This window comes from Dryobates pubescens, chromosome 15, assembly GCF_014839835.1.
Source record: "Dryobates pubescens isolate bDryPub1 chromosome 15, bDryPub1.pri, whole genome shotgun sequence".
Lineage (NCBI taxonomy): Eukaryota > Metazoa > Chordata > Aves > Piciformes > Picidae > Dryobates > Dryobates pubescens.
In genome coordinates, this window is record NC_071626.1 from 15,065,044 (window position 1) to 15,092,618 (window position 27,575).

Below are 27,575 nucleotides of genomic sequence, written 5' to 3' on the forward strand. Positions count from 1 at the left end.
AGATCATTCCAGTTAGAGAACTGAGGCACAGAAAACCTACCTTTTTTTTGTCATGCAAGTCTGTGAGACAGTGCAGATTAGTAACTGCTTCATTAGAGCCTCTCCCCTAGCACCTGGATCACAGAACCATGCTTCTCATTTTTCCTTTGGCTTTTCCACTGTCTTTTTTTAAAAGTCAGCCTAACAGCCAACTGGAAACACTGGAGCCATGCATTAGAGAGGAAAGTGGAGGAGAAGATCCTGGACCCTGCCAAAAAGTTGAATATGCTTGTGTTGTTACTCTTTAAAAAGAACCAAAACATGGTTAGGTGCTTGTCCTTCGGGTTTGCATGGAGCTGCTATTTCACAGGAACCACTGCTCAGCTTTTGAACTGTAGCTTGCAGCTAGTGCCAGCCTGACCTAGATTCAGACCAGTGACCTAAAGGTGAAAGCCACCAGAGTCCGGAACTGAGCCTTTGGGGCACCAGCTGTCCTTTGCTCCTGATTATTCCCTGTTTGACATGGCAGAAAATGCCCTTGAGGTGGCTGATAATCTATTGCTGGGGGGTCGTGCATGTCTGACCTTTTCTGTAGGAATGAGCTTGAAAATGAGGTGGAAAATGGGGGAATTCATATTAATAATTGGATTGTCCTGCAGATTCTTCACTGATGACAAAGCCTATTGTGCCCTGAAATTGGAGTGAGTACCATGCACAGGTGTCTCTTTGTTGCTTCCTGAATGTTGCTGGTAGATGAAATTTAGTTTCACAGTTCACAACAACAACAAAACCAGAAACAGAATAAACCAAAAACCAACCAAGAAATGGGGACTCTGTGTCAGATACAGCCAGTGAGAGGCCCCTCTCTCACAAGTCAGGAACTTCCCTGCTCCCCACCATGCTCCTGCCCATCCTTCCATATGCAAGCTGCCAGCCAACATATGGAATGTGGGGTCCTGGCACGTGACAAGGCTGAAGCTCAGAGTGGTGACTTCAGGCAGAGAGGAGGCAAGGATGAGTACATGAGGGCAGGAGGTAGGGAGAACTTGCCTATTTTAATTTCCAGCTTTCCACCTTGGTGTGTGAACACTGGGCATTTCATCTCTCCCTCACTCAGGAGGCTCCTCTTCTCTTTCTAATTCTCACCACTTTTGCTGCAGGAAAGGATGTAGCACTGCTCAATCCACCAGAATCAAATCTCATAGGAGGTTTCTGGGTTTGTGATGGGCTATGCAGAACCCCAGGTGCCAATGCACAAGACAAGAGCATGATGTGAAATGTGGTTCAACATGTGGACATCTCTTTTTGCCTCAGGACTTCTCTCCAAACCCTCTGAGCACAGCCTTCTGAATCTTCACTGACTCCTTGTCTGTGAACGCTCCTCGTATGAGACCCCAGTTAACGCCACACATAACAGCTGTGCTTTGTTGCCTTTTGGGAAGGTGCATGGCCCTGTTTTCCAGATGGTGCCCTCAAGTTACAGAGGTGTCTAACAAAATTGCAGAAGGTCTGATTCTCCAACTGGGACTGGGGTCCCTGGTGATGACCCCAGCAACGTGAGTGTTTCACTGGGAATGTGCAGCCCCTGGGCACAGGGCTTGCAGCATCAGGACCAGGCAGGAGAAGGCCCTCCTGTCTTTGTCCCTGGCAGCAGACAGGACCACCTCCTGCAGGCTCCAGAGGCCCTCCCTCAATATCTGAGCTCAAAACCTGGGTTTTGGACAATTAAGCAGCCACCACCACCTCCTGCCCTGCTTCCCACTCCTGCCTCCCTCTCATGCCAAGCAGAATTTTAATGTACTTCCAATTTCTCTTTTTAGCACACACAAAGAAAAAAAAAAAAAGAAACAAGGAAAAAAAATAATAATCATCTATAAGAGAAGTTCTTTTCAGACAAATGGAGAAGCATTCAATGCTGATATATATTTTCCTCCACTTTTAAATGGTATCTATTTAAATGCAGATTTTCTGGTTTCCTATGTAGAGCTTGGAAGAAAGGCCTTTCAATTTAAATGCTAATAAAGAGTAAACTTCAAAATCAAAACTTCTCCATAAAGGAGAGTGTTTTCTCATCCCTTCAAGTATCTTTCTGCACTTCCTTCTTCCTTTTCTCCCATCCTCCTTCCTCTCTTCCCAGCCCCCAGCCTCCAGCCCCCAGCCTGCCTTGCATGAAATGGTCTTTATTTAAAAATAAGAATACACCTTTCAGAGTTCCTGAATTGAAATGTTTACTGCTGGGGTCTGTGCAGTGAGTGTGTTTGAGCAGAGCACCGGGACACTGATAAAGCAGAGATACCACCCCTCCGCCTCCAGCCTTTTTCATGCCGGCCGTTTATCAAAGCTGCCACTCTAAATGCTTTGTGACGATGTTATTCTCAGGCTTGTACTGCGTAATCCTGCACCTGTGGCTGGGGCAGGAGCTGAAAGGGGAAAAAAAACCCTTTAGGATAATGTTTTCGTTGTTTCTAAATGTGAATAAGGCTTTGGTGCTGGGTAGCAGAGAAGGGAAGTCAAATGCAGAGGGGAAAAAGGTGAAACAAGTCTGTCTCTTTCTTCATTACTTCTCCTGCTCCTCCTGTGGTCCATTCCTGCATACCTCCACTTCATTTATCTTCAGGAGGAGCTTAGAGTAAAGCTGCACTTTACAAAAGAACCTTAATGCTGCCTGATAGTGGGGTTTTACATACAATTATGGTTCTTGCTTCTTGTCACACTCTATCTTTAATGTCAACTTTAATTTTCCTCATCATTCTCTTCCATACTCCATCTGCTTTTGTTCTCTCTTCTTACTTAAAGCAAAATGGAGGGGGAAAATGTGTTTCTGTTTTCCCTTCTGCTTTATTCTGGCCCTGATGAGCCCTGACCACCTTTGCAAGACATTCAAGAGATACTAATTGAACATTACATTTTAATAAATGTCCATGTATTTAGTGGATATGAAGATACCAAGATGGTAGCTGGCAGATAAAAAGCAGTGTGTAACAGCACAGATTCTGCTCACTGTGGAAGGAGACTTCATAAATTAACTGCTGCTGTATTTCCTCCTGTGCACTGTACCTTGGGTGGGGGGAATAAATGGAGTAGTTCAGCCTTCAGTGGGGTTAGAGCAGCACTTCCCATCAGCACTGAAAGCATTTTGCAACAATGGGTGTCACCTTTGGCCTGAAACCCAGAGCCCATCACAACTTTCTTCCAGATGGTTGGAGAATTCAGGGAAACTTCCATTTAGAAAGCTGTGTTTTCCACCTCATCTCTTCCACTGCTGCCAGGGCTGAAGGTGCTAGGTCCAGGGAGATAGTGCCTCACATTCCCAGGAATGATCCCTCAGGTTAATGTGGTGCTGAGGGACTGTGTTCTCAGCAAGACTCTGCTTGTTGTGTGGTGGCTCAAAGGAGAATTCACTTAAAAAGATGACCAGCATAAAGAAATGTGTACTCCCTGAGTTATTCAAGTAAACAGAAAGGGAAAAAAACCTTACAAGTACAGCTCTGATCTGATGAAGTCCCCAAAATTCACACTGAAATTGAGCAGAAGCCATTTTATTTTGTGCCTCAAATTCTTCAACACCTGCATAATCTGCACAAGCTGTGTAACTAAAAGCCTTTTGGCACGGCTACAAATGGGAAATGTTTGCTTTGTGTGGCCTCACTTAGCAGCAGCAGGAAGGATTAAAGCTATGAATGTGAAGAAAGGTGGCCAAAAATGCAGGTGACTCAGATTTTCTTCTGTGTTCCTAGGGAATGAGAAAGGAAGGGGATTTGACTGGGCAAGCTACAAGGGCACTCTGCTGAGGCCAAAGCTGGGAAATGTTCATAGATGATCATATACTGCAATTCTAAGAGCCTACTTAGTAAATCTGGAGAAGGATTGTTCAAGATCAGTTCTTGAACACCACTGAAGAAGTAGAAATGATCAGCTTCAGGTACTTTCTGAGAAAAAAGATCTCCTCTCCAGAATGAGAGAAGGAGAGAGAATGGCTTGGAGTAGGAGAGGGTAGGATAGAGTAGACTGGACTAGACTGGAGTGGAATAATGCTTTGGCATAAGCTCAGATACTCTGGCCCACTACATCAGAGGCTGTAAAGGGCTAAGCTTTTGTTTCCATCCTAGTTTGCTGTCACTCAGAGTTGAGGAGCAATACAAGAGATGATAATAACAAAGCCTTTTCCTTCTCTGGTCAAAGTTTCTTTTTCAGCAGCAGGAGAAGTGGGTTTGGAACAAAAGGCTGAATCCTTTCACAGAATGCTGTTCACAGCTATCTTTCTCCCAAGACCTAACATAAGATATCTGCCTTCTATAGTAGAACTGCATCTGATGTATTAAATCTCTGGTGTGCAAATGCATCCTTTGTGCATTAATCTCTCTAATATCCATATCATAAAGTCTCTTGAAGACAAATTCATATTTTCAGGCCCACAAGACACTTTTTCTTGCCATTTGCCCCTACATTAAACAAGCTTTGTTTCCTTCATTCTCCACTACCTCCTTAAATCTCTCCCTTATTATGTGGAGATTCTCTTTTGTCTTCATTCTGCTCTATATGTGCAAAAGGCAAGAGTAAAATCAGGACTTGAAATTCAAGTTCCAGATGGTACTTTCAGCCACTACAGAATTTCTTAGCCTCCTGTAATTTTCCCAACTACTGGAGAAATTGCTTTCAGGCAGTAAGACATCGCTGGGTGACTTGATCAGGAATGCTCCTTCCCTCTCTAGAGCTTTATCAGCAAGTTCACTGAAGACAAGAAATTCCAGTGTCATGGAGAGTTTTCTGTCAGTATGAACTTCTGAAGGCTTCAACCTTTGTAGAAGACAGGGCTTCATTCTTCCTCTGATGAACTGCTCACTTGACTCTGAAGCTGGGAGATTTTTTATGAGGGAAGGCAGATGAATTGCCAGCAGCGCACATCTGGCACCTTCCTTTTGTTTCTGGTCTAAATAATTGCTAAGAACACTGAAGAACTCTCAGTGAGGAAATCCAGATAGATGGTCTGTCCTGACAAGTACAAACCATGTTTCAAGATGCCCATTCTATACCCCATGCCGAGGGACACGTTGAGTAGCACAGGCCACAGCCAGTTTGTGAAGCATCCTATCAGCATTTCTGTATAGGCAAGTTCATACATGCTGGCAACCAATCACTCAGCACTTCATCACTCAACTGGCAAACTCTAGTCAAGAGAAGGTGATGGGATTTCCTGGATTAGGGCAAGTTATGCATGTAACTTCTAAACACCATCACACCTCTTGTGCAACAAAGGCTCACCTGGCACTGCATGCCAGTTTCTCTTTATGTGAGGGCTTTCTGCTGCTCTTTCAGCTTTGAGAGGGTTGTGTTTTAGCATATGCGTTTCTGGCATGAGTGTTTCTAAGTTGCTGTCTGGTGCAGAGTACTTACATGTAAACATAATTCACTGTTCCATTTGCTGAAGTGGATTGTACTCGTTGTGATTGAGTTCAAGTAATTTTTACACTGAAGACTGCATTGTCACATGATTGAGTAAAAGGCAGCCAGTGATTTTAACTGTCTCAAGTAAACAAATACATACTTCTGTTCTTATCTCGCCATACTTGAATCATAAAGAAAAGATTAAAACCTCACCCACTGCTTGCCAACCTCATCCAAAATACAGTCTGAAGCTGTGCAGTGAGAATCGTGATGCCACTCAAAATCACCTACATTAATACTCACTTGTTCATTGTAGCTGGGAGCTGCCAAGGCTGGCATTCAGTAAAAGACACATCTGTCCAATTTTGCAACCTGCCCCCTCTGTAGTTTTGAGGTGAGGTAAGAGAAAGGATGCTGTGAGAGAAAGTATCTCTGTGCTGCTAATTCCTTGTAAGAGAAGTCATTTAAACAAAGCTTGGTGAAATCTGATAAACTGTGCTCTTGTGCTGCATGCAGTTCTCTAACAATTTCCAGCACATGTATTTGCTTGGGAAAAAGTGAAAAAGTGGAACTGAGTGCACTTTCAGCAGTTTTGTGGATGACACCAAGCTGTGTGGGCCAGCTGACATGCTGGAGGGAAGGGATGCCTTCCAGAGGGAACTGGACAGGCTTGAGAGGCTTAGAACAGCCTTCTAGTACCTGAAGGAGGCCTAGAAGAAAGCTGGAGAAGGACTTCCTTAGAAGAGCTTGTAGTGATAGGACAAGATGGAGTGGATTTAAGCTTGAGGAGGGTAGATTGAGATTAGATATTAGAAATTTTTACAGTGAGGGTGGTGAGACACTGGAACAGGTTGCCCAGGGAGGTTGTGAATGCCTCTTCCCCAGAGGTGTTCAAGGCCAGGCTGGATGAGGCCTTGAGCAACCTGATCTAAGGTGAGGTGTCCCTGCCCATGGCAGGGGGGTTGGAACTAGATGATCTTTAAGGTTCCTTCCAACTCAAATCATTCTGACTCTATGATTTTTGACAAGAGGCTCACATTTTCCTTTTCGTACGTGTTGTGAGTAAAGAAAGCATTATTAAACTCCTCAGTGGAAAGGAAGATAGATAACAACGGGATGACTGAGCCCTAGCTTTAGTAAGATGACTTGCAGTTTCAAGGAAGAGGACAGAACATCAGAAGTCAGAAAGGCATGCTGAAATTTTCAAGAAGCAACACTGATTCAGAACATGTTACGTTTGCAGCTGCTGGGGTGTGAAACTTCTTCCATGATGTGACAACCAACATGAATTATGTTCCTGCTCATAACAAATGCAGATGGACAGATATCAGGGTGAAATGAAGGGCAGGGACATTTGCAAACTGACAGAAAAAAACCTTTCACCACATGCTGCTTGGAAAAAAAATGGATCTTAATCAGCTTTTCTGCCTTTCTTTATCTTAAAAAAAACAAATGTAGTTACTATGCTCCAGCAAAAGACTAAATGCTTTTAGGAAAGGCATATTGTTTTTATGAGAACCTGTCTCTATTTTAAGGAGATTGTCTAAAATGGCAGTGTTTCTCTTCTCATTGTTATTCACGAAGCTCGTGGCTTTCAAATTTACCATTTCAGTTTCAGCTACGGATCTGCATTACTTCATTCCCTGTTCCTTCTCTAATGTTATCAATCAAGACATTTGTTGTTTCCAGCCTACATGAACATGATGCCTGTATTCCGTGTCTCATGATCCATGTTGGTTCTGAGTCAGGATTGTGTTCCTTTCCTACTATATGCAGCAGCATCTATAGTAGTGCTCAGCATGGAAAGGTCTCCCAAAGGGAAGATATTCACACATAGCTTTTGGTCTGTTAACATTGTGTTTTTTTTAAAAAGATGTCTCTAAAAGATGAGTGAAGATACAATACACTTTCACCCATAAGTGATGATGATGTCTAAGTCCATGTAGTAAGTCACTGAAACTACTGCTTGTACAAGAAAGGCATTGAGAATCAACTTCTGCATTACATATCTTACAAAGCAAGCAATGTAGTACCTTCCCTCTTTGCACCCTGTAGTTATATTATGCAGATGACACTATGCAGGAGTGTTGATCTGCTCAGAAGTCTTTGTAGAGGGATATGGACAGGCTGGATCAATGGGCCATGGGCAGTTGTATGAGGTTTAACAAAGCCAAGGGCAGAGTCCTGCACTTGGGTCACAACAACCCAATGCAGTGCTACGGGCTTGGGGTAGACTGCCTGGAAAGCTGCCTGGCTGAAAAGGAAGCTTTGTGATTTTTTTTTTCAAGAGATGATTTAAGTCCAGTGTTAAGATGCTGATGGATTTTGCTGTTGGAAAGGGAATTTCAGGTTCTATCAGGAAGGTCAAGTATAACAAACCTCAGCATTTGGCCTAGAAATCTTAGTCCTGCTACTTTAACTCTTCCATTCAATGGAAAAACTCACACTGATTTAGAGGGGTAAAAGCCATTCCTTGCTTTGGTATATAGAATGTAGGGATGCTTATGGGATGCTTATGAGATTCTTGTGGGACCTATGAAAACTGGCTCCATCAGCCAGGAAACTTGTGTTTGAATAAAGCTATTTGAATTCAGCTCATTAAAAGAAAGTTGTTAGGCTAGGTTTCCATTAGGACAAGCAAGTGCTGTTACCCAGAGTCAGCAGTCACAAGTTCAAATGGAAGGGGTTTGCAGAGCTGACACAGACAGCTGTGCTGCACTTCTGAGAGACGTGTTGTGATGTTATTGAAGATGACAGAGGAAACAGTAAACATTTTATGGTTTTGTCTGCCTTTCAAATTGAGCCCAGGCCTTCCTTAACTGAAAGGTATGAAGATACTTTGCTATCAAAGATGCTTACTAACATTTGCTGTGTGTCTAAGAAAGAACTCTGAGAAATTCCCAGGGTGTAGAGACTTGCATTGCTACAGGAAATAGTTTCTGCAGGAAATGCTTTTTTTTTTCTTCTGCACCAAACCTCCTTGAACATACCCAAATGCTTCATGGGGAGATTTTCTTTAGGTTTTTGGTGGAACAGTTACAAAACCTAAGATCAAAATAGTAATTTTAAGATGTATATTTTGTTAAAAGTGCCCTGGTCACCAGTGGGCCGAAGGCAAAAAACAGTGACAATGTACAGGAACCAGTTATAACTTGCATTCTGCATCTCAATCTTGCAATAAGAATTGGTATAATGAACACAGCCCTGAGTGAGCTGCCTTCCACTGAATCAAATCATTCTGTTCCAACACACTTATAGACCTTGGGGACACTTGGCATTCTGGATAAGGAGTTTTATAAAGCTCTGACGATGCTGATTTATGACTGTTCACAATTTTCACTCAGTCTGCACTGCTGATACTGGTGCCTCTTCTGATCCACTGTGGGAAAAGAAGAGAAAATAACAGTCAAAGGCCAGCCAGGAGAGATGCTGCTATAAAGAATGGAGGATGATTCACAGTTTTCAAACCTTCCTCCCCCTGTCATAAGCATTCTGTTTCTTGAAAGAAAGTGAAATGATTCCTGTGCCAAATAAATAAATAATTCAACAAAGGTTTGGAGGGCTGACTTGTCTAGAATTTCCCCTGCACATACAAACTCTTGACATATCAGTTTTAAAGTTATCTAGGTATGCATGACGGGAGACAGGGAACAATCAAATGTTAGTGAAGATGCCCCCATCTGTTCCACTGTTGAGGGTGTAAAGATGCTCTTTAGCTCTCATAGTCCTTGCTATTTCAGTTGCCAGGGTGGTCTTCCTGTACAGATTTCACATCAAAAACAGCTGTGAAGATTTTTGCTCCCAGCATATGCAGCAGGATGGATTACAGTAGTCCCATCCTTCGCCTTTCAGAAGGCAAATATGTGATATAACCAGGTCTTAATTTAAGGGTTCCTTACATTAGGTCTCAGGGATCTTTTTCTTTTATTTGTGCAATAAATGCAGGTCAACCACAGACACCCATATCAGGTGTGGTACTCCGTTCCCCATGCTTCAATCCAGCCCCCTGTCTTCCTTCTACTCTCAGTGTTTCATGGAGCACTCACAAAACATCCTCACCAAAAATCATCTGCAAGGTCACCACGTAGATACAAGAGAAGGCAATAAAGTGTCCTATGCCCCAGCTGTGTGTCTGCACTGCATTAATTATTATGTCTGACACCAGAATATCTGTGTGTCTCACCATCCTGGAGGTACCAAATTTCACACGTGCCACCAACTGAACAGCAAGGCACTATGGCCCAACTTACACATGGGGAGCTGCACCCCAGAGAAGCTCAGCGCCTTGCCCAAGATCACACAGGAAGTCAAAACTGAGGTGAATCCCATGTCATGTTTACACTGGAGTAAGGCATAGAGACCACTTTGTCTATCACTTTGAGCAGTGAATCCAGTGGAGTAACACTGACATGAAAAAGCAGGATTTAAACAGACATTGGTTTAGTACCCAGAGACTAGAGCTATTAGACACAGCATTGCACTGTTTAACAGCTTCTAATTCCTGATCAAATTGTTGTCTCAAGGCACTTGGGTGCATCTGCACTGACCTTCATTGTATGGTCACCTGCTTTCTTCCCAGTTCAAGGTACTATCTTAAATTATATTGTCCTGCCTCTGAACCCTCCTTACTCAAGATCATCCTAAGGCAACACATACTGAGGATCTTGTAGATCAGCAGCATTTTGGATTAAGACTGTTAGGAACTTCTGGTGATGCAAATTTATCACTGTTCACATGCCTGTTTTTCTGTCTTCCCCACTGCAGATCTGCGCAGGATGACAGCTGGCTTCATGGGCATGGCTGTGGCCATCATCCTCTTTGGATGGATTATTGGGGTGCTGGGGTGCTGTTGGGATCGAGGCCTTATGCAGTATGTGGCAGGGCTTCTCTTCCTCATGGGAGGTAAGGATGCTGTTGTTTGAAGAAATGTGTTTTCCTTGTTGTTTTCTTGTCCCCCCTTTCCATGTGTTCCACCTTTTCTAAGGCACACTTAAAACATGCTTTCAGTGTTGTTTTAGTGATGTGAATTTGGTTTCAGTCTGAGTTCCTTCTGATGTACACCAAGGGTAACCCAACCATAGCTAGATTTTATTTCACAAAACAGCATCCACAAGTCACAGAACTGGAAATGGCCTTCTGAGTGGTTTAATCCAGTGTCTGATTGTTGCAAGTAACACTGCCACTCTTGAGAATCTTAATCAGCTAAGTTATAAAAATCTGAAGATAATGTGGATATTATTCCCACCACAACCCTATTTCATAGTGGGACACATTGATAACTAGAAACTGTGCTCTAAGTATTAATTTATATTTAGTCCTTCTCATCAGTTGTTCTTGAGTCAAACATAACCTTCAGTTTATGTGTCTGCTTTCTGATGAACCTATGACAAGCAACTGTATCCTGTTTTCCTTTTCCCCCTCTACATGTGCTATTTCCTGTACACTTTTCTCTCTAAGACCAATTATTAATCCAGCAGGCTTTTCTGTCACCTGTTTTGTGTGTACTTGCCTTTCTCAAATACAGATGAGAGAGACTGTTCCCAAACAAGGTCTGATAAATGCCTTATATCAGAGATGTGAGGGTTTGCTTTCTCTGATGGAAATCCCTCATCTGAAGTATTTGTGATTGTATTTGCCTTTTTCATGCTATGTCACACTCAAGACCCACAGTTGGATAACACATCTAGGCCTTTCTCCTCCTGTGTAATTTCCTGCTGATGCTCTCCCAAGTTCTGTTTATTACTCCCCAGTATGTGACCTGGCACTCTGTGCTTTTGAGCTTTTTCCCATTTGTACTACACCAGCCCTCAAGGTCATTCAGCATTTCCCATGTAATGTTCCAGTCTTTCTTACTACAGATGCCATCCAGCTTTCTGTCCTCGGCAGGTTTCATGGCACACAGTTAAGTGAAATGAAGGGTGTGAGAGTCAAGTCCCAGATACAGCCCTGGGTGAATATCTCTTAGTGAATAGCACTGCTTCTGTTCTCTCTTCTTCTCTCTGCTGGTGGCTGTTGTGTGACTAGGAGTTTGCCCCTCAGGCAGATCATCACTTCAGTGCATTTGGTTGCCTGTTTATCTGTACTGTGCTGTGACACAGCTAAGCGTGTGAAATAAGGCTTCTGTAGTCCCAGAAGAGAAGTTAGCTGCTCAAGTTAACAAGACTATATCCCAGTGCTCTTTGTGCTGGCGACGCAGACATTAGCTCTCTCCCTGCCCACAAACACATTTGAAGTCTGATAGTACCTTGTGCAAGCACAGGTCTAAGTGAGGATGTCTGTCAATGGTTTGTTGTGGGTACCAACAGTTCATGGGCAATGGGTCTGCCAAATTAGCTTGCTGTTTCTTGTATAATGAAAAGATTAATTTGCATGGGGGTTATTTTGTTGCAATATGCTCAGATAGCTGTGTGGTATTTAACTTACTACAGCATGACATTCAGATTAAAACATTAGGACTATGCTGAATAAATAGAGAAAACTTTATTAGAAACTCACTAAATCTTATTTACTAATTGTAAATGATCACTATATATGGGAGAGTTTCCAGTGCAGATGCAGAGATTACTTACTGACTTAATGTTGCTTGCTTGTCACTGATTTGAAAGATGGCTGCTGAGAGTTTTCAGGTGAATCACTACTCAGCATAACCACGCATACTGGGATAGGTCAATCGTAGCTTACAAAGCCATCTTTTGGAATGCTCAAATAATATGCATTTTGGTGGAAAGAGATCCAAAGTCTTGCAACTGGGAACAAAAAGTGTCAATCATCCTCACAGAACAAGAGGCTGCCTCTCAGAAAGAAGCCGAAGGTCTTTGGAGCCACGGTTGCTGGGATCATTCAGCTAACACAGGAGCACTTGGTGCAGTGCAGCTGCTAAATGTGCCAGTTCTGATGGGAATATGCAATAACAGTATGAGATGGGGTTACCTCTGGGCAAAGCTAAACTATTTTTGGACATGCTAATCTGATGTCCACGTTATAGAATGACATGGAAAGATTGGGAGAGGTTTGCAGAAGAACAACAGGATTCACTCAGGATCTGAAAAACAAGAAAAATACATCATGCCACAAGAAGCCAATTGCTTGAAACTGTTTAACAGAATATTTATCATTAACTTGAACACAGTATGGAAGTACCTGTGCAAGAAGAAATCATCTGATAGTAGCCTGTTCTTTGACTGCATAGGCAAAACAATAACAAGATCCAGCAGCTGGAATCTGAAACTAATTGAAATGACAGGCAACAGATTATTTTACCTGCCAAATTCTGTCAAGATATGTGATAAATTTAATAAAGATGTGTTGGGAGGATATCAAACCTGATTTCTGCTCCAGCATACACACATGGATCAGTGTTACAAAAGGTTACTCTCTCTCTTGTTTTGCACAAGTCAGTGGCAAATGCTATACTTTTCCCAATTTCTTTTAACAGCAAGTGTGCATGAAGTAACAGCTACAAACTGAAGTAGGCAGTTAATACACCACTAGAGCCATCTAATCTAAATGTCAATACCTACCAATGTTTTCAGACTGTGTCATATGTTACATAGTCATTCCCTCTACAGCAGTGAATCTTTTAATTTGAACCTGTCTGTGGTTGCTTCTGTCATGATGTTAATGCTGTCAATATATCATCCTATTGGTCCTCAAAATGCATGGGGACAGAGTGCCTTTTAGTTTTGCCTATTTTTTTATTCTGATCCAATAATGGGGAAAATGCTTTGGGAAGCTTATGACATCTGACCTCACTGCAGATGAAAGGAGACTGTTAAATTAATGGATATATAATCAGCCTGAAAACTTTTCTTTCTGGTTGCAATGCCACTTGTCATGGCTATATTTGTAGTATTTGCTCTGTTTTAAGTTCCAGATAAACAGCTCTTCTGTAATGCTTAAATATTCCTCTCTTGCCATGTCTGTGGGGCATTACTGGCCACAGTTATTTGAACAGGAAATCTCAGTGGAGCATTGAGAAGTGCACTGTGATGATCTCAGAAGACCAGACTTGTTTTCCTTGAACCTTCATTGTATTTGCTGTGCAGTCTGCTTGCTAGCCCATGTGGCAGTGCCTAATAAGGACTTGCTTTAGAGTGCTTGATCTAATTTCTCAAGCAAATGACTGCAATAAGACATTTGTGAAATGCAGGTTGCTATCTGGTATTAGCTCATCTGGAATCCAGGACATATAAACTGTAATTTAGTGTGTGTTTTATACTGTTATTCACCATGTTTTGTAACAAGTCAAAAATTCTTAATAATTCATCTTTTCTATGTAGTCCAAATGCATTTGTCTCAACAGCAACCACAGGTCTCTTATCGTTTCCAAAGTTGTTCTGCATAATTTTCTGCATTTATTGTGGAATTTATACTTGGATTCCTTATCTTAGCAGTATTTGCCTGACCTTAGTAAGATTATTTTTTTCAGTCACTTGCCTTGTACAAAGCCAGATGGGTACTGCAAATTATGTTTAGTATTTTTGACCTCATTTTGCATGATGGTACTGTTACATAGCCTCATGTACCTAGGGTTGCACTATCTGTTGTGGCTTTATTTCAGGATTGTCAGTGTGATTTTATCCTACAAGGTGAGAGAGTTTCTCTTTTTGAGAGTTTCTCCATTTGGAATCATGCACTTAAGTTTCACTGAGATTAGTTCATTTTATGCATATTATTTGAAACTGGTTAGTTCTATTACAGAAGTGGGTCATACTCAAATTATACATGACTCCAAGCACATCCTCTTGCATCTTCTTGCCTTTTCTCTACATGAAAATTGTTGAAAATCTGTGCTCCAGTAGAAGCTCCACACTGGGCATGTCATCCAGTAATGCTGTAATTTTACAATCATTTCTGGAACCTTAGGAGCATCTGCAATCCAAATGTCCAAGTCCCATGGCTTTCATGGTCATCAAGTACCTGGTAGAGTTCTAAAAGGAATTCAGTTAAATAGCTACCTGAGGAAATGCATGTGGGGCATTTTGTACCTTGTGCTTTGACCAAAGCATATTTACTTGCACCAAAACCATGCCTTTGCTTTTTGAAGTCTAGACATGACCCCCTCATCAGTTCCCAGGAAGCAGTACTCATTTTCTGGCTTTTGAGAAGCCCTTTTGAATGTATTCAAATCCTTGACTTATTTGGTTTTATTATCATGGCCAATCTGTCAATTATTTTGGTGGTTGTCTTTAGTCTCTCAAGAGTAGCTAATGTTATTGCCAAGCCAAAGTCCAATGTTAGGTTTACTTCCAGCTCCAAAGAGGTGAGGTTCTGTGAACTGACACACTGGCAGATCTGCAAAGGCAGCAATCTTCAGGAATCCTTCCTATCAGTTCTTCTTCAATTTGTTTATTAATATTTCTGTATCATGATAAGCTGACAAGCTGTATCTCCATCTAACTCTTGGGCTTTCCACCTGCTCTCCAGATCATTCATTCATAGGATTTTCTTGTTTCAGCATCTCAGAATCTATTAGGTTGGTTGACCTTTCACACCCATGAACACCCAACCTCAACACACCATCTGGTTATTATTAGAAAAGCATCTTTTAAAAACAGTATTGGGTACTTAATTGTTTTCCCAGTTCACTCTGATTTAATTTCATCTGGCTGGTTTAAAACGTCACATAGCTTGGTCCATTTCTAGTTTTGAGGGCAGGGATGGCTTTGTGCCTAAATGTTCCAAACCCCTTCTCTTTATCAGTGCCTGCGATGGGGAAAGGGGACTGGCAGGGCTGCATCATGATGGCAAACTCCAGTGTTCTGGCAGTGGTTGCATCCTCCCATTCCCTACCTAGTGCACCTCCCTGCTGAAATGCTGTCCCTTTTCCTAGCTGGAAATGTAAAATGGCACTTCTAATGTCTTGTTCTGGTACTTTAGCACAAAATTATCCCTGGACAAACTACACCCCTGACCAAAGCTATGTACATTACTTGCCATTGTAAATGTGTTAAAAGATCCACAAAGAATGACATTCTATCATCCTTAGCACAACTCTGTCCTTCAGCTGCACATTCACGTGTTTTCCTTATGTAAGTCTGCAATTTGTACTGAGAACAGGTTTCAGTGCAATAGTTAGGGGTTTTATTGCATGCCTAACAAGGCAGCCCTTCAGGGGGAGACTTCTGCATTGCCTTTTTCTGCTCCAAATTTACTGCAAATAAAGAAAATAAATCATCTCTGCATTTGTTTACAGTTCACTCTTATCTGCTTTCTGTCAGTTTTGTCTTGTGATATGTATTTCAGGATCACTTCAGGGTCTTTTCCCCATTTGCTAAAATTTCCTTAGAGAAGCATAAAATTTTACTAGCCTTGCAAATATTCATTAGTCTTTGCAAAGTCAAGTGTGTTTCTTGCTATAACCTTGCTTTGAGCCAATTATAAATGTTAACATTAATAATTCAGTCTCTAATTAGTCTATTTGGAAATTATTCCAGCTGCTAAATGCCCTTATTCATGTGATTTAGCTTCACCATGCAGATCTGTAATAAAATGATCTGTAGCCTCACATAGCAGCTCATTTCTTGTCTTTGCCTGCTGACGTTTTTGCTAGGCTTGGGGCTCTGCTTGGGAGTCTGAAATTCCCTTTTGTACTGGCACTGAAAGGCCTGAGAGTCTGTACACATACAGTAGAGCTAAGGAGTCTTTCCAACTTTCTGTCCTAGAATTTGCTTTCAGAAACATCAGGAATTTCTTCCCTCTTCTCCTCCTCCCTCCTCTCCAACGATGGTTTGCCAGTCTGGGGGATTCAAGCACCATTTGCCAGCTTCACTTCTGCCACTGATTAGGGTTTCTGTGACCCACCTGTGAGTGCTGCAAAGACATTGCTCTTTGCGGCCCATCCATACTTACAGGACTTAGGTCAGGGTTATAAAAACTTCAAACCTTTTCCCACAGCAGAGGTGAACATCTATTCTTTCCACTGCTGGCTGCTGTGGCAGAGATAAGCAAGCAGGAAAGATATGTGAGAAGAAAGTTAAAATAAAGTTAGGTAGGTGCGCTGGCACAATTTAACGCTTTATTTCAGACACACAAGAAAGAATGCTTATTAAAGAAATAAAGAACAACCCAATTATGAATGTATGAAGCTATTCTGCTTTTATATCCTAATCCAGGGACAAGCCATTTCCATCCTCCTTCCTTTTCAAAAATATTTCCAAAATATTCCTTCCCTTAGCCCAGGGTTAAGTCAACAAACTGTTTTATTAGCCCAACAGCCAGAGGATGGACTGATCATTTACACTGCGTCACCAGGTCACCTTCTCTTGCCCCAGCCATGCCATGCTTTACTGAAAGAGTGGTCAGGCATTGAAATAAGCTGCCCAAGGAGGTGGTGGAATCACTGTCCTTGAAGATGTTAAAAAATCATGTAGATGTGGCACTTCAGGATATGGTTGAATGGACATGGTAGTGTTAGGTTGACCGCTGGACTCAATGATCTTAGAAGTCTTCTCCAACCGAAACAATTCTATCATTCTATATGGGTCTGTCTCAAGGTGCTGGAGGAACAAATACGTGCTCAGGGTTTTGTGTCAGTGCCTGCTAGAGCCCAGCAGCTGCCAGAGAATTACTCTGTCCAGGAGCTGACAACCAGGCTGATGCAGATGCAAACCCCATCAAAAAGTGGCACTTCAAATACAGGCCTTGGGAGCCTCTGTGGCACAGCTGTCAGTACAGATGCACTGCACATGTCTGTATCCTCTTTTACTCCCCACCTCCATGGAGAGTCTAGTCTTCAAAATTCCCAAGCTTGTGTGCTGTACTTCCTTTGCCTGTGCTATGCATATGTTAGTAGATGATAACTAAGACATCTGTGGGTTTGCAGCCATGGATCGTTACCAGCTGTTGAGTCATTTGAGTCCTAAATTTAACTCACTGTACTTTGAAAATAGCACTTAGTGGTAGAAAATAAGAGTGTTTATTCTACAAAAGCTGTGGTCCTACAATCTCAAAATAATCATCCTGCTGCTGAATAATTTAAGAAACAAAAATGGATCGATTTAATACAGCAAGTGTAAGGCAAAGCTTTGTGACTGACATCGCCCAGGCGGTTAGGAAGTACCTTCATAGCAGCTGCCAAGAGGAAACAAAGAGAAAGATAATCAAAAAGACAAAATAAAAGACATTCTTTTGAGTTCATCTGGGAATATGACCAGTCTCACAGGGCACCTATGGTTACTATATTTCATTGACAATCAAGGTTTCTACCCATTCTTAAGGACGTTCACTTGTGGTGACATGATTCATAACAACACTGAAGATGGAAGATATTTTCCACAACTTCACTCCTTGAAAATCCAGTTTCTTCTGCTTCTTTCCCCAAAGGGAAATTGTGTTAGAAAGTTTATGTAAAATCTTTTTTTCTCCATATGGAAAGGCAAGTGCAAATGCACATGAGTGTGCACAAGTGCATGCATACATATTTTAAGCAACAATAAGTGGCTGTAATCTGAGCTGATGAGTGCAGAGGAACTTCAGAGTTCAGCAGAGCTCCTAGCAGACTGCTATAGAAACTTCTGTGGATTAACCCCCAGATGGAGACAAAGGCTTGATTTCATCAAGAGAGTCCATAAACTGGCTATGAAAGTCTTTGAAACAAGCATCAGTGCAACAAGGTCAGTGCCCCTACTGCCATGACTCCCACAGCACACATGTACACTTTTGTTCCTCCTTGTGCTTTTGGTTAAATTTTGCATTATGCTCTGAATTGATTTAAGGCCTCAAATTGGAATGAGCTTGAGTTAATGTACAGTCTTAATAGGTTTTAAATGTTTAAATGTTTAAACCTCTCTAAGGCTCTGGATTATTTAAAACCTTCATTACATACATTACAAGGGTGTTGTGGAAGGCAGAAAAGGAGCTGTTGAAGGTCTTCATGGACCTGTGGTGAGACCCAGAGCTCAGAACGGCCATACAAGCTGTGTGCCTTAGTGGCCATTAGCAGTAACGTAACAAGGCCAAGCACATGCATTATAAGTTAGTAAAAATTAGCTTGGTTTTTAAAATGGCCTTTTTCATCACTGGTCCCTCTTTTTAAACAGCTCTCTCCTGCAAAGCTTGTAGTGTATCTCATTGATGGGGTTTTGGGTCATGTTTCTTGGCCCTGTTTTAGACTATTTCTCAGGCCTAAAGACTGGACCTTCTTTTCTTAGGTATTTCAAAGCCTGAACACCAATGGATACATGTCCAGATACATACATAGGTCCACTCTGCCCATGTGGATAGGACTGGGGGTGTCATTCACATAGACATATACTTCCTTGCCATCCTTGCCATCTTTTGGGGTTTTAGTATGATGCTAGGGTGCCCTGTTCGGTGTTTCCAAGCTAGAAAGCAGTTGCTCAACTGACAGCACCACAAGGCTCACAATACACTATGTTTCATTACTTCCAGTACTTCTCTATGCTTACTGGTGTACCAAGAACACATTTTGCACTTATTTATTAGTGCTGGCACCCATTTTGTAAGGGAAATAGGAGGCTCTCTGGAAATATGAAAGCTTGCCTACTTTTGTTGTATAGGCATCTGTGTGTCACTATGTACCAGCCACTGATACGCTCTTTTAGAATTTCATGTTATAGTACTCCTCAAGTAGAATCTTAACACATGTCTTTGCATCTCCTGCAGCATAACTTGAAAAGCAGAGTTATGTCCTCCTTCTATTTTCATTAGATGCTTTTTTTTAATGCCTCAGAATTTATCTGATTCTTTAGGTCAATACTGGCAGACATGTTCCTGAAAAGCTGGGACATAAGAGTTAACACCTCCAAAAGAAAATAGAGGTGGGATATAGAAATGCTTTTTTCAAACCATGAACAGAGCTGTACTGCAGAGTAGTCATTTAGAGGTGTTTGGGTTTTTTTCCTGGAAGGAAAAGAACAACAAGAGGATTCATTGTTAAGTCCATAGCATTTGATCTCCGTGGAAGCATTATTAACTGACTTTAAAGTCAACCTTCAAATATGTTGGAATTCTTTTCTGGTGGCTTGTATCTGATGCTCCTAGATGTGCACTTGCACGCTGTGGGGAGCAATACTAACACAAGCAATTCTGGCAACCTTGTACCTGATCATAGAAGAGCACTGGCATTCAGGAGAAAGAGAGGAAAGGCTTCATCATGAGGTGTAGAGATCCAAGTCTGGAGCAAAAGACAGGGAAAGTGGTGTACATGCACCTATTAAAAAAAATTGGTTTTCAATCTTAAATCAGTCTTCCTGAACTTGATGTATGGTAAATTAAAGAGTCAGCTCACTTAGGGTTTTCAGGAAAGAGAACTGCTCATATTCCTGTGTGTGTTCATTTCAAGTCAGCTATACTGACTGGTAATCTCTCCCTCCAGGATGGGAGGTACTGGCAGAAGCATCAGGACCATCTAGAGTTACAAGAACAGAAAACGTAGTGTAGTCTATGAAGAGCATGCAATCTGGTTTGGTTCTCAGGGATATCAGTAGGTCTTTGGGGGCCTGACAGAGAGTGAAATAAAGTAGAAGCAAAGTAGAGGAGACAGATCTGATAGAAAATATGAAACACTTTCACACCCACAGCCCTGGAAAACAAGTTATGTGTATTTTAAAATTCTGCTGTTGTTCCTTATACTTTAATAATGTCACCAGGTCTTTGATCTGCTGCTGGCTTCTGAATTCCAATGGCAAGCCACTTCAAGGCCAAAGGAAGACAATGAAAACAGAGGTGGCATTTATTACTGGTTTGGTTTTTGTAAAAAAAGTTCACTGATTTGTTTGCATGCCTGCCATCAAAGAGGAAAGAAGGCTGCACATGCAACAGAAGAAAGAGTGATACTAACATGATTTGCTAAACCAAAAGTATTTACAGAGAGCAAGGAGAGCAAATTTCTCTGTGTAGCAGATCCTATTGTTATTGTGAAGCAAGGTTTAGATTCACCTTCTTGGCTTCTCAGATTGTCAGCTTAGAAAAACAGCATCCCCCGTGGACAAATCACTGCTATGCTTGCTTTGTCTAAGCTGCCTGGACAGAGTCCAACTGGCCATGGAAATTCCACAGAAAAAGCAGCTGGACTTGTCAGAAACTAGATGAGAGAGGCCTTCCTTGCTTTTTTGCAACCCAGCTCTTCCAGGGCATAGAGAGGGAGTCCTGCTGATATACTTGTGTGGGCTACAGAGGTTCCAGAGTTATTCCCTCTGCAACAAGAAAGAAGATTTCATTGTGTTGTCCCTTAAGGCAGTACAGGGTCAGGGTCATTTGTTGCTTGCAAGCGTTCACTTGAGTGATGTAGTTGTAATAGGGACGGCCTGCACTAAGTAGTCCTTGTTGGCAAGACAATTGCATTTTATTTTGATTTCTGACTATTATATCTCATTAACTGTAACACTTAACAAATACACAAAGGATTTCTCTCTTCCTGGTGGGTCAGCTTAGGGAAACAGTAACAGAGTCCAGAGCCTTTTTGCTGCAAAAATCCTCAGTTCACACTCAGTACAAAAGTTGTACAACCAAAAAGTCCATGGTCACTTGAAAAAATGAATGGATGGGCTTCTCTCTAGCATCCTGAGACAGAAAATATACAAATCAGGTGCCACTACTATCACCCAAAGCTCTCAATGGCTTCTTCAGTAGTGCCTTCAGCAAACAAAAGGATTATATAAAGGCACGTGAGTAACACTACCCTTTCAGCCCTTCAAGTATTCTCCCTCTATTTTCAGTGGCACATACTAGGCAATGTGAAAGAAGGCTACACTGAATCTGTGCTGTATTTGTTCTCCAGTCTCAGTGAAGAACATCTGTCTGAAGACTTTTCAGCAGTTTAAGGTTTCTTACAGAAGAAAGATTCCACAAACTCTGTGAGGCTCCTCCTAAGGTTCCTTCTAAGAGTGGTGAGATTTTTTTTGACTGGAAGAAAAAGATGTTACAAGGAGAGCAGCAGAATGACCTGGTTGCTAAAAGAACAGATGCGATGTGGTGCATGTATTCCCCATGCTGTGGGAGATGTCTTGTGATAAAGCAAACCTAACCTGACCCCACAAAATTCTCTTCAGCTCTGGCAAATGCCTAGGCTGGAAAGCACCTGGCTGAAGTAGTTTGGCAATGAAGTTACATGTCTTGTCATCTTATAAATCTGAGATCTGATGGAGTCACTTGAGTTTGCTCAGAACACCAGTGCCCCTTTCCATTTAACCTTTTAGCCTCTGCCTGGGCCACCCTGGGCCATAGTGCAAGGGATGAAAGAAACCCTCTGGCTGCCTCAGCATGCTTCATGACTGTAGTCAGGTCACTTTGTTGGTAGGTTATTTTCAACAGGCATTGATGAAGTATCAAGATGTTATTCAGCTCAATCTTTGATCAACTTTGGTATTTCTCCCTACTCCATTTTACTATAGCATGTGCTTTTGGCTATGTAATGTTCCTTTTGCCTCACATGCCAATTCGTATCTTCATAGCACACAGCAGGGATATCCACTCCCAGTACAGTCCCATGACCATGGGATATGGTAGCAGAACTGTCACCATATGCAAATCTGCCGAGTGCTATAATGTGCAGTACAGACTGACTGCCATTTGTATCAGCAGAGCAAACTGGAGATCACACACACACACAGCCCCCCCCCCATAACTGTAATGTTGTTCTGTGTACTGTGCTGATTTACATAAGGTTGGTAACCATTAAGGATTTGTGGTTGTGACAGAGAATACATAGTCCTCTGGGTCATGACATATTACAGCTTGTGCAGCATCAATTCAATAGAGGACTGCTGCTGAAGTAACACACAGCAGGCATACAGCTCTGGTGTGGATGCCACTGGTGTATTCTAAGGTAGGAGGCCAAAGGCCAAATGCAAACCACATTCTGAGAATGGCTATAATGCAATTCCACAGTACCACTACAGACTCTGCAGTTTACTCAGGCTCATGGAATGAAATAAAAGTGCATTAGGTTCCAACCCAGGTGGATATATACTCTCCCAAGGACACTGCACTAAATCTCCATCACCCAATCAGACTTCTTCCATTTGGGATTTTTATATAAGGGTAATTTTCCAGTAAACCCCTCGCTATTCTGCAACCTACTGGTGATGCTGCAAGCTGCTGCTGCTGCTGCTGGAAGAGTACATAATTAAGCAATAATTTATATTCTATGCATGTATGCACAGAGCAATAAAATGATCTCAAGAGCTGCGTGCTGCTGAGGCGTTTAATCCATGCACAGAAGGAGTTTACTGCAGAGCTGCTCCCTCCAAAAGCCTTTTGTCATCACTGTGTTGGGAGGGAATTCATTTTTTTCTTTAATAATTTCATTTGATTGTAATACAATTTAAATAGCTAATGCTACACACTCCACTTCAGGATCAGACCTCATTTTATTTGTTTGTTTGATGTACCTTGAAAATCATAAAAGCTACTAGGGCAAAGAGAAAATAATGTGTCACTTGTGAGATTTCCCCCCATAACTCCATAATAAAAGAGTGATGATAATTAAATAAACAGCACTTCTTCCAAAGGCATTAGTGGCCAGGAGTTGCCATGAATTGCAGCTGCTAGAAATACTTTAAAAGGCAGAGAGTCACATTTATTTGAGAACTGTGTGGTTTCAGAGGACACCCTAAAGTCCATACCTTTGTGTTACTTTTTATCTGCTAGTGTTTATAAGCAATATTTGACATTTCTATCTCAGAGAGAAAAGGGGGGGGGGGGGGAAATGACAAAGAAGAAAAAGAAGAAGAAGGAAGAAACAGGGTTTATCTCTTTGTTTACTTTGTACGTCTGACATCGCAGTTAGTTCATGAGTCATTTCTGCCTGCTGTGGGGGAAAGGGAGAGAGCAAGAATCATTCAATCAGACACAGAAGAAACATTTTCCAAAGGATCTGAGAAAAATAATTCGTAGTGGTCTTGGTGCCTGGATCATTTTAATTACTGGCTTTTGGGATTTCTTTTGACTTCTCCTTCAAGCTACAGTCAGACACCTTGTCCCAAATACCAGGGACAAGGGTGTTTAAGATGTAATTTCTGGCAGCAGGGTCTGTTTGTGCTCCAGCATCATGAAGGCTTACCTTCGTTTGGAGGATATCTAAGAGATGCAGCAGTTCTTGTCTCACAAAACACCACAGCCCTTATGAAATCCCTGTGGCTTTGTAGCTGTGGAAATTAAGCCAAATCTGTGGCTAAAGGATGTGGCTTGTGCCATGGTTCAGGGACCACTGGTGTGAGGCAAAATTCAAACATATTTGGCATGGATGGTTTGAGCCTGTTTGTGTCTAAGTTGTTTCACTCAACAAGCAGTTTTCTCTCCCATGGAGATGAGGTTTGAAACTGAAAACTGAGACATTGCAGCCCCTTACACAACCAAGCTGATAAGAAAGAAAAGGTATATTTACCAAAAAACCCACAACAATTCCTAGTAGCACAGGCCTGACAGCAGCTTTGATTAAAATAATCATGCTTAAAACCAGCTACAGCAAAGCACACTGACTCATAATCCACACCAAATTAAGCTTTGATCAAGAATGATATTACCTTTCCCATCTACCCCTCTCCTGGGTGCATCTGCAGGACCCCAATCTTATACACATGTATAGCAAATATGTTAACCTCTGTCCTAAACAAACTTAAAGGCTAAATGGAAGAGACATTCAGGGTCTAATACTCTCTTCTGTAACATATAAGAAGGAAAAGCACAAGATGGTCGTGAGGTATTGAATGTCTCAGGAGCTCAAACAGCTGTTGATCATCAGTCTGTTAGCAGGGACTGGCAAAAACAGCCCAAAAGAAAGGGCACCTGTCTAATAAGGAGTCAGGGTGGAGGTTTGACTACATATCAGACATAGCTTTACATGAAATTTCATCTCTCACATGACTGAAGCATTTTGCAGTGACACATGTATTTCCTTTGTCAAAAGTGGTACTGTTGTCTTGTCTCATCCATCAGCACTTTCCTTAGGATTCCCAGCACAAAGAACTTTCTGCTCTTCCCAGCTGCAGAAGGTGAAGGTATTTAATCTCCCCTGTCCAACTCATGTAACAGCACATCCCTAGTGAGCTCTTATTACCACCTGTCATTCACATTCTGTGTGCTAGTGCTGCAGCTGGACCATAAGCCTTCAGTTCTTTGTCCTCTACTTGGTCCAGAGTTACTTGTTTTTCACAAAGTTTGTATTGCCTGGGGATCTGGGGCATTAGTGCACACATGTAGGGTGACACCTCACTGATGGCAAGAAACTACCAGGAAGTGAGTAAGTGTTCATTTTCTTTTCAGAGCAGACAAAGAATCCCAGAGTTGAGGATGCTCACCCTGTGCTCCTAGGGCAGCAGCCCTTTGCTGTCTCTGTGCAGTGTCTTACCTAGACTAGTAGAGGTTACATTTGAAAGTGTAAGCTCAGTCTCCGCATCCCTTCCACTCATGACTTTTTCAATATGCAACAATCATGAAATTTGCAAGGAGGTTGGAGTGAGGAGGGGTCCAGCAACTTTTCCTTTGTGTGAAATGACAGGAATAGAGGAAATGCTTTCAAGTTGCACCAGGGGAGGTTCGAGCTAGATATTAGGAACTATTTCTTCACAGAGAGGGTTATCAAACATTGGAATGGTCTTCCCAGGGCAGTGGTGGAGTCACCATCCCTGGAGGTGTTTAAGCAGCATGTGGACCTGGCACTAGAGACATGGTTTAGTGTTGATCCTTCAGTACTGGGTTGAGGGTTGGATTGGATGATCTTTGCGGTGTCTTCCAACTACATGTTTTCTGTGATTCTGTGATAACCCTTTGTGTTTTGTTTGCAAGTTCATGAGCAAAATCTACCAAAGCCATGAGGTACTGTTTCATCAGTATCCCTTGTGGTAAGAGACCAGATTACCTACAAGTGAGATCTTCCTTGCTTGGCTGAATACAAACAACATATAGGATTTGTGTAATGGCCATAAAGATTCCTCTAGGTGGTATAAAATGGCATTTTTGTGTGTCTGTAATGAGTAGCACTATGGAGGCTGATAAACCTGTGCTGTACAAAACATCCTGCAGAAACACAGGGAGGTGACTGGCTGAGAGCCGTACTACGCATCCCCTAACATTGTGCCTGGCAGTCATTATTTGTCATCACAGAGCACAATCTCCAGTGAAGGAGCAGAGTGAGGACAGCCTTTTTTTAAAGAAGTTTCAGGCTCATGATTTTAAAGAGGTCTTAAGCTCATGGTCTGCTTTATTCTTTATTGTTGTTACTTGTTCTTTGTTCATTTGTTACGGGGCAGAATACCCTTTGCAAGGTAGAGTGCCAATAGACTGCTCACATACAAAGAGTAAGCAACACTCATGCCTTGAAGAACCTGTGATCAAAACTGCCAAGACAAAGCACGAAAGTATGGGGAATATTTGAAAACCAAAGTTATTTCCCCTCCTTTTCTACTTAGCAAATTCAGCTCCAGTCTGGCTGCACAGATTTTCCCACCCACCTTCCTTAAAAGTCTTACACTTCAAGAGAACTGAAATTATCATGTTCTTGCTAGTAAAGAAAGACCTTTCGTGTCATTTTATAACCACAGCCATTTGAAATGAGCCACGGAGCTTGATTCTCGGAGCACAGTGGCTCTCTCGGATCCTTTTTTTCCCACATAAGGTCCAATAATGTACTAGTCACGTTGAATTGTCACACAGGCTGTAAGTACATTCTTGCAGACACACTTACGTTACTGGTTAAGCAAAGTGGCATGGTAAAACGTGGAAAGGGATGTATAGTTTCTAATAAAACAACCTGAACTTTAAGTAAGGGATTCTATGTAGTGTCTGTAGCTATCCATTATTTGGTGTGTGGGTGGCAGCTGTGATATTTCAGGAGCTCAGAGTTTAGCTTAGATGAAGCTGGAGGCCAAAGACCAAAATTAGACTCATCTGGATGGGCTAAGGTTCAGCCTCATTTGATACTTATGTCTGTCCATAAAACTTGCCACCTGACAGAGTTATGAAGCCTGTCCTTGCAGTGTTCTCAGGGAGAAATGAAATATTGCTGCAGAGATGGAAAACAAGCACAGGGTATTCTGAAAATTTCCCCAACAACGAAGAGGGCATCTGGATTAGGACTGCAATCCTGCAGAGTGTAGAATCTGAATTTTGCAAGGGATTTTAAGATTTTGACAGTGCTATTTAAAGGGGGAGTATATCATGAAATATTTCAGATTTTGATATAACAAAAGTCTGCAAAAAAAAAAAATCTCCCAAGTATTTTAAAAATGTATGTCTCAACAGAGCCAGAATATGTCAAGCATTTTGTAATCTTTTCTTCTATGAAACCTATCATGGAAAAATTGAAATTAAACACAAATGTCAAGCTCTTTTACTCCACCCCCTTGCCCCCCAATACAGAAACATGGTAATTCACCCTGTATTTGTCTAAAGCAAAGCTCCAGAGCAATCACTGGTTTCATGAAGCATGCTGGTCCCCAGCTGTTCCAGTTCAGGTTTCTCCATACAGCTCTGTTCAGCATCAATATTCAAGGCTCTGGTGGCATACAGTTCTTTCCCTGTCGAGCCACTAGGCTAAGCCACTTTCTATGCAAACATCTTCCCATAGGTGTTTCCTTACTGCTTGCACCGTCTGTTTTCGGGCAGCTTGGAAAGCGGTGTTTCTATCACTCTTCTAACTTCTCTCTCTTTTTTTCCTCTTTCCTTTCCCCCTTCCCGTTCTCCTCCAGGAACCTTCTGCATCATTTCACTGTGCACATGTGTGGCTGGAATCAACTTTGAGCTCTCCCGCTACCCCCGCTACCTGTACGGACTTCCTGACGACATCAGCCATGGCTATGGCTGGTCCATGTTCTGTGCGTGGGGAGGCCTGGGCCTCACTCTTATCTCTGGCTTCTTCTGCACTCTGGCTCCTTCTGTCCAGCCTGTCCCCAGGACCAACTGCCCCAAATCTAGACCTGAGAATGGGACAGTATGCTAAAACAAACAGCAAACTAATACACACACACATATACATATATATATATATATGTCTATGTATACCTATACATGCATATATATGTATATATAATTTTATATATATATATATAATCTCAAATTAATGCCAGTGCCAAGGTAGAGCTGAGTCCAACATGGCACTCACATCTCCACCGGACTCTGTGTTGCTTTGTTCTTTCTCACAGCAATGGGAAAGCTTTTTTCTCACGTGGCTCTTCCATCCAGCTCTTAACTTCAGCATCATACCTTACAGGTTGAATGAACATACAGTTGCACCTACCTACTGCCATTTG

At 42.0% G+C, this 27,575-nt stretch overlaps 1 protein-coding gene across 2 annotated transcripts in view; it reads left to right on the forward strand.

The window, feature by feature from the left end:
* The window catches only part of TMEM178B (transmembrane protein 178B), a 209,445-nt gene extending 182,158 nt beyond the window's left edge, over positions 1–27,287 (forward strand). For both annotated transcript variants that reach the window (XM_009903018.2, XM_054168133.1), the window contains 2 exons: positions 10,129–10,266; positions 27,015–27,287. In XM_009903018.2, coding sequence (XP_009901320.1) covers positions 10,129–10,266; positions 27,015–27,265 — 389 coding nt within the window. In that variant the 3' untranslated portion in view covers positions 27,266–27,287. The remainder of the gene's footprint in view (positions 1–10,128; positions 10,267–27,014) is intronic.
* Positions 27,288–27,575: the final 288 nt, after the last annotated feature.